At 39.5% G+C, this 7,819-nt stretch overlaps 1 protein-coding gene across 2 annotated transcripts; it reads left to right on the top strand.

Annotated features, from left to right (window-relative positions):
- Positions 1-246: 246 nt before the first annotated feature.
- On the top strand, positions 247-7,314 carry LOC126584208 (uncharacterized). 2 transcript variants are annotated; one of them, XM_050248669.1, is made up of 9 exons: positions 247-463; positions 959-4,005; positions 4,101-4,187; positions 4,924-5,076; positions 5,378-5,541; positions 5,624-5,771; positions 6,116-6,238; positions 6,355-6,442; positions 6,676-7,314. In XM_050248669.1, the coding sequence occupies exons 2-9, from the start codon at positions 1,144-1,146 to the stop codon at positions 6,879-6,881; spliced, it is 3,831 nt and encodes a 1,276-aa protein (XP_050104626.1). In that variant the 5' UTR covers positions 247-463; positions 959-1,143; the 3' UTR covers positions 6,882-7,314. The 2 variants fall into 2 exon arrangements, with proteins under 2 accessions (XP_050104626.1, XP_050104625.1); XM_050248668.1 differs by having other exon boundaries at positions 699-4,005.
- Positions 7,315-7,819: the final 505 nt, after the last annotated feature.

Genomic DNA, 7,819 nt, shown 5'->3' with positions numbered 1-7,819 from the left:
CGGTTAAGCTATCAAATGGGCATTCTAATTTAATATCGAATTCCAAATAAAGAAGAATATCACCTGACTGTAATACTGAGTGACAACAATACATATTAAGTGATTTATAACTCATTTAATTAAGAACATTTGCATTCAAGGTCCTGCGTTCGAATTCATCTTCCGTAATTTTTAATATTTTAATGTAGATTATCTTATCGCTTGTAAAATAAACATTACATATGTTGTTATTGATACAGTTAAAAGGCAATACCTCGGGTGGGTCGATGCCGCTTAGTTCTCGGCAATGTCACTTTCCGACGCCCGAGATTGAACCTGTAGGGCGTAAGCCACGCTCCCCTTTCATCTCTCCAAAATCCAGTTCCCTCAATTTTCCCGAATTCCACCAATTTTTTCTTCCTCCTTCCCTCCCCTCACACAAATGACAGCTTCCCAGCTCCCAAAACCCAACTGCAACACACAGGTACCGTAAAATGTCAAAATTTCCCCGCAATTCTGTATTTCTTTCGATTTTTTTTGGAATTTAATCGGTACCCATCTCAGTTGTAAGCATGCCCACTTGGAATTTGTTCTTGATTTTGTGCTGTTTTTTATATGCTTAGCTTTACTTTCAACATGTTATCTGTTTTGAATGATGTGGGATTGTTTTAAATGATCGGTTCTTAGGGAAATTGTGTTTTGGATCTGTGACTGTGCAGGAAATCATAGATTCTTAGGAGAAGTTGGGTTCTTGGACTTTGAATTGTTCTTGTTGGCTGGTCTCAGCTTCTTCTAGTCCAGTATGTGAATGCTAATTATTTTGCCATTATACATGGTGAAATTGAATAAAACATATATAGATAGCGGGATTCTTTTTTCTGTATAGACCGGTGGAGTTTCGCAGTTTCAGTTTTGTGATTTGATCATAGAGATACTATATTACTTCTTGATTATGAAAGTATAGGGTGATAATGTACAGGGTTTCTGAAATTGATTGTGGTCTGCCGAGAATTTTGTTGTAATGGAAAAAGACATTTATTTGATCAGTATGTGGAAGAGAAGTGTTCGGGTTGAACTTTTGTGATATGAAGAGTGATTTGTATGCCTGGTCTTTAAGTTTCCAATTTTAAGGAGAGGGTATCAGGTAGTTGAGTGACTGTTCTTATGCAGCTAAGTAGGTCCGAGCACTTGTTTGATACCATGGCCAATGAGGTGCCTGGCCCATCAGGTCAATGGATCCAGAGAGAAGCGAAGTTTGTTGTCCCAAAAACAGTAAAGAATGTGCATAAGAATGTCTCTGTGCAGACAGGTGAGGAATTTTCCATGGAGTTTCTTCAGGATCGATCTGCTGCAGGAAGAGTTCCTGCTGTGTCAGATATGGTTGAAAATTGTGAAAATGGGGTTTTGTCGAATTATAATAAGAATAAGCAGCTGGGATATCAGGATTGTACTGGTCTTCTGGGGTTGAGAAGACTGGATTATGAGTGTGCATCTGATATGTCTGAGTTTGTCTCGGCAAAAGGGTTGTGTAAAGATATTGAAAGCGAGGCTTGTGTTGACAAGTTAGGCAGATGCAACAGGGAGGAGGTTGATAGCGGACAAGGATCAAGGAAGGCTATTGGAGAACTGAATGTTGACAGAGTTGGTTTTGGACCAACTGCCTTACCTATATTTATGTCTGAGTCCCCTCATTCCAACACTGTCAATGGGTCAGGAGCGGTGGATAGTTCTCAATCTGGGAAGCTGAAGTTTCTTTGCAGTTTTGGTGGAAAAATCTTGCCCAGGCCTAGCGATGGAAAACTCAGATATGTTGGGGGAGAGACGCGCATTATTTCCTTCAGGAAAAGTATTTCATGGGAAGAGCTTGTGAAGAAAACTACCAGTTTTTGCAACCAGCCTCATACAATCAAGTACCAGCTCCCAAGTGAGGATCTTGATTCTCTTATATCCATGTCTTCTGATGAAGATCTTCAAAATATGATGGAGGAGTACCATGGGCTCGAAAGGCATGAGGGTTCTCAGAGACCTCGAATCTTTTTGATTCCTTTAGGTGAATCTGAAAACACATCTTCCTTTGAGGCGGATAGCATACAGCAATGTAACCCTGATTACCAGTATGTTGCTGCTGTAAATGGCATGATAGGTCCTAGTCCTAGGAAAAACAGTGGAGGGCAGAATTTGACTACTGAAGCAAGTCAACAAGGAACCAAGACTGTCCTATTTTCTATGGAAATTAAGAGTGACCTTAAAGCTTTGCATCCCAATCAAATTTTAAGTGAACCCCAGAATATTAATCGGTCTGCCATTCAATCTCCCTTTTCTCTAATTCTGCATCAGCGAGGAGGTTCCAAGGGTGTTCATTTACAATCATATGGTCTAAACTCATGCCAGGGTAGTAATGAGAGTAGCAGTTCTTTTATAAGTGCTCAACCACCACAAGAGAATTCCAGCAATAGCATGGAAGGTTATAAAATTCATCCACAGGGGGCAGTAACTGTTATGGACTATCACCACCCTCGTAAGCAAGCTGATGATGCTCAACCGGGCCAATACCATGGAGGACATAGTCTCAACCACAATCCCAGCAAAGATCCCATGTCTACTTTAGCTGTCGGTCAAAAGGTTGGTGATTTTGATGGATTCTCCCATGAGAGGCCCATGCATGAGGAAAGAATATGTCCTCCTGAGCCTATCTCACACCAAGAAGATTCAAAGATTATGTTGTCAGAATCTAATGATTATGTTGATTGTCATTGTGGCATGCATCATGCATATTCCGATTCAAAACTGCATGAGAATGGAGGGAGGTCTGTATACTGTTCACAAGAAGGAATAAGCTCATCGTCCCCCTTAAGTTTTGCAAAGGCTCAATCGTCATCGCTGCTGAACTCAGGTATTTCACAAGAAAAGCCGACCCTACTGTGTGACAATATTGAATCTTTGAATCCTCGGTTACACAACCAGTTACATGGTATGGAGTCAATAGGATTGCAGAGCAGACTGGATTTGCCGAACTCATCTCCATGTTTAGAATCACTGGGCAAGAATGAACATACTCCCAAATGTAATGGTGATTTCCATGAAAAATGCCGGACAGCTAAAAAGAAAGATTCTCTGACTTTGGATCTGACGAAGAAGGTCAATCAAAAGGATCCTTTCTTACATCAAGATGAAACCCTTTATGGGACAAGATCACCTGCCACTGGAGTTGATTATCGGAATGGATTTCCTAATATTATTCCCAACCCATCATCTACTTTTGCCTCTGGGGTTGTTGTTCCTGCAGCAATTAATTTGAAACCGTTGGTAAACAACAAGGTGGAGGATTCACAAAGCTTCCAGTGCGACAAAACCCCTGCCGATCTTCTTGTTACGAGTCAAAGAACTGCCAGTGATCAGGACTGTGCTTTGGCAGGGATGCCTAGTTGTGAACAAGGACATGATGTTTCAGGGGCCAGGAATTCTGAAGTTGCAGGCATATTTCCAAGCACTAAACAGCATTCTCGTGGTGAAAATTCTTTGGCTGATCTCATCTCAGGGTTGTCCAATGGCCCAGTTTCCCATGAGCCTGCACGACCACAACTTGTTGCAAGTCAAAAGGATATGGGTTTCCAAGAACCCCTGCCTATAAACTCTGCAAATATGCATCCAATGACAGTTCTTCGTGATCCTGTGCTGGAAAAGAGTGACCACATGGTGTTGCCTAATCCACCCCAAGATGTTGTGTTTAAAAGACAGGTCTCTCTTCTCGATGATGACTTTGTAAATTACCCTGATAAGAATGTTGAGAAGTTGAGCTCACATGTCGAAGATGTTTGTTTGGCACAATCAAAACCCCCAACAATGAGGAATGATAAAAAGCAGTTGGAGTCGGTGATAAATGTGGAAGACATAACTAATGGTGTTACTTCTGGCATCCAGTCTTCATCACCAGTTTCCCCATATGCTTTCGACGAACCCATTGGTGATCTCATATCTCCTACTGCAACAGAGGTGGAGAGCATCAATCCAGATTCTGAGTATGAGGTAAAATTGATGAAGTTTGTTTAGAGTATCAGATTTCAAAGTTATGTATATACTTGGAGGTTTGAACTTTGGATTGCTGTTTGTTTTATTTGTAGGATGATAAGGCTGATGAAGACAACAAAAATGAAACATTTAGTGATGCAATGATCGCTGAAATGGAAGCCAGCATCTATGGCTTGCAGGTATTCCACTGATGTCTTGAGTTTCTTCTTGATTAGAACATGTTTTTGTTTATCATAGTACACAAGTTCACATCTGCTGACTGGAGCCTCTTCTGCTGCCAGCGTATGTTGCAACATTCTATATAAAAAATTTCTTGAAGAGGTTTCTTGGGGTTGGTGAATGTTGAGGAGAGTTCATTATTTTTTTAATTCTCTTAAAAAAGTTTGGCATCTGATGATTACATATGATGGAATTGTCTCTTGGTAAATGCAACGATACCCGTTTCAATTTCTCATGTCTCCTAAATCCCTAAGATTGTATTTTTGCCTGATGAGAAGAGATGGTTCATACTCCTCTTGCCTCTAAACACTTAATTTGGAGTATGCAGTTTTGACTCCTGTTATATTCTCATTAGGGAATAGGTATACAAAGCTCAATACTTTCGAATGATAAAAACTTTTGTCAAGATTCTGACTTGATATATGTGCGTAGATATGTGGTCTATAGAGAGAACTATATTCACTGATAACAAATGAATGTGTAGGGACGTATGAGACAACAATCACTCATTCTTGTGTAAACTTCTCATATTGTCTTTGATTGCTTTAGGTGGTAATTAGGTCGCTCCTTGAGATAATAGTATGACCGAAATGCTCTCTGATTTGTGAATAGATCATTTTTGCAGCATTTTTCCTTTGTGGGTATTTATAAAAGTTTAATTTGTTCATGCAACTGAATCTTCTAAATGTGGTCCAGATTATAAAAAATGCTGATCTTGAAGAATTACGGGAATTAGGTTCTGGTACATATGGAACTGTTTATCATGGAAAATGGCGGGGAACAGATGTTGCTATAAAGCGAATAAAAAAGAGCTGTTTTGCAGGAAGATCATCAGAGCAAGACCGTCTGGTGGGTTTCCTGAACAAATTTGTTTTGTTATTTTTTCCCATCACCTGCACAGTTGGTGTTGAGGAAAGTTAACATCTTTAGTTGTTTTATGACAATAATCCGTGACATTAAATGTTAGAGTAATATGATTTTCTTTGGCTTCTGGCATCTATTATGACATACACCGTCTGCCTTAAAACAAAGGTGTCATTTTTATCTGGAATATCTTGGTACCTTATGGACAATCTTTAAATTTCTTGCGAAAATTTGTAATTTTCATTTGACATGCATGTGAAGTTGATTGTTCATATGGCTGTATCAGACAAAAGACTTCTGGAGAGAGGCGCAAATCCTTTCAGCTCTCCATCATCCAAATGTGGTTGCATTATATGGGGTAGTACCTGATGGAGCTGGAGGAACGTTGGCAACTGTAACTGAGTACATGGTGAACGGATCACTTAGGCATGCCCTACTTAAAAAGAATAGGTAATTTTTCTATCATTTCTTTTCTTTTTTGCTTCTTAACAGTTTTTTATGCATATCTTAGAACGTGGCATTCCTTATGCAGATCACTTGACCGTCGTAGAAAGCTTATAATTGCCATGGATGCTGCTTTTGGCATGGAATACTTGCATTCAAAGAATATTGTTCATTTTGATTTGAAGTGTGACAATCTGCTAGTCAACTTGAGGGATCCTCAACGACCTATATGCAAGGTAAGTTAGTCTGGAACCAAGTTACATGTTCAGGGATCGACGTAAAAGCACATTATTAGAAAGCATTTTCCTTTGTAGTCTTTAATGCAAAATTGGAAAATTTGTTAAAACTAGGTACACTATTACTGTGCCAAAAGTTTCCCGGCTGATCGAATTGGGTAGATCCAATGGGAATTTTCTCTTATATGGAGGGTAGAAGTCAGAATGTGATGTTTGTAAAGGAACCTTTTATGTGAAATTTTAGCCCCATATCAAAATATTTCTTTATTTGATTTTTTTTCCTTGGGGAGTTGGATGAAAGATTTTTTTTTTAAATACCTGGTGATTGTGGATTGATCTTTTAGGTTGGAGATTTTGGTTTATCGAGAATCAAACGCAATACTTTGGTATCTGGTGGTGTGCGAGGAACTCTTCCTTGGATGGCACCAGAACTGTTAAATGGCAGCAGCAGCCGGGTTTCTGAGAAGGTAAGTATGACTTTATATATATGTCAGCAATGTAAGGAATTGTTTGTCTAGTAATTAACGTTATTGAATTAGAATTGTTTGTTTAGTAATTAACGTCATTGAATTAACTTTGACAGGTTGATGTTTTCTCATTTGGAATTTCACTATGGGAGATCTTGACCGGGGAGGAACCATATGCCAATATGCATTGTGGTGCCATCATTGGTAAGTTTATGTCGTGGACCTAGTTATCATCAGTACTGATTGCGAATGAAGGTCCACCTATGTGATGATTGAAGGGGAAATAAAATGAGTTTTATAAAAGAAATTTTGTTGAAGAAAAATATGTTTTGTATCTGTTTTGAGCATCTTTCCCTTGCTTTGAATTAGGATTAGTATGGGACACTTTGTATCTTTATATCATTTTTTTCTACTGATTTGGAAACTTGTGAACAAAGGTGGGATTGTGAAGAACATTCTTCGACCTCCTATTCCTGAACGGTGTGATTCCGGGTGGAAGAACCTGATGGAGCAGTGCTGGTCACCTGATCCTGACATCCGTCCATCATTTACCGAGATAACTAAGAGGTTGCGAGCTATGTCCAATGCACTTCAGATGAAGGTACCTAGCAATCAGACGAGACAGAGGAAGCCCAACGTTTGACATTTTTGTCAGGTACCATAATTATATAACATCACCAATGGAAACCCTTTCGGTTGAGGATCAAAACTTTGACGCCGATCAGTTCGTCCCCACAATTTGACGGTCTATTGATTTTCTTCTGTTGATGAAAGGCTACATAATTTTTTTGATTCTTTTGTAAAACAAGCCCGGGTCATACTACATGCGAGCAAGAGACGATCTACAGTTTTTCCGCTAGGTTTGGTGTCCATGTATTTTTGCGGAAGAAACGATTCTCCATATGTATATATACACAGAAATAATAGAGCTTTGTTTGGTTTACCTTGTCACTCTCTTTTCTTGATCTGTAAAATGTGCATTCACCAACCTTTGATGATGATGGCTCTTCGTCTAGGATATGTGTACAAATAAAACCGACACTGAAGAGACAATAAATAAGTACTTAACCGTGCTATACTTGTCGTCTATTTATTGTGCCCTAGTTTCGATTTTTATTAAAAGCGTGTAATCAGTTATACATAAGTGAGAAACGCTAAGGAGACTTTTTTAGAAGTGAGACTTTTCATGAACTCTATGTTTCCTTATGTTTTAGTACAATATTTTATAATATTAAAGTCAAGTCTCCTTAACATTTATCTACATACGTCTATATATTTTTTTTATTTATAAAAGTATGGAAAACGAAATTGCACCAGAGCCATCAATCAATGATTTTGGTCTCCCTCAGAGCACTTCCACCGTGTGCTCCAGCTCGAGGGATAGGCGCAGGAACAGGGCCAAAGAGCCCGAGTGATGAAGCCTAGCGTGTGCTGGTGAGCAAGCCCGAGCAGGCTCGAGGGAGAGGCATATGGAGAGTTGCCAACCCGAGAGCCCGGAGTGGGTTTGATGCAAGGTTGACGTCAACCACGTTTTGCTTATGTTTTGCGTTAGCTGTTAGGGCCCGCGTGCGTAGGCCTTCG

Source organism: Malus sylvestris, chromosome 10 (genome assembly GCF_916048215.2).
Source record: "Malus sylvestris chromosome 10, drMalSylv7.2, whole genome shotgun sequence".
Classification (NCBI taxonomy): domain Eukaryota; kingdom Viridiplantae; phylum Streptophyta; class Magnoliopsida; order Rosales; family Rosaceae; genus Malus; species Malus sylvestris.
The sequence above is the reverse complement of the archived record's forward strand: the minus strand, read 5'-3'. Positions and strand labels throughout refer to the sequence as shown.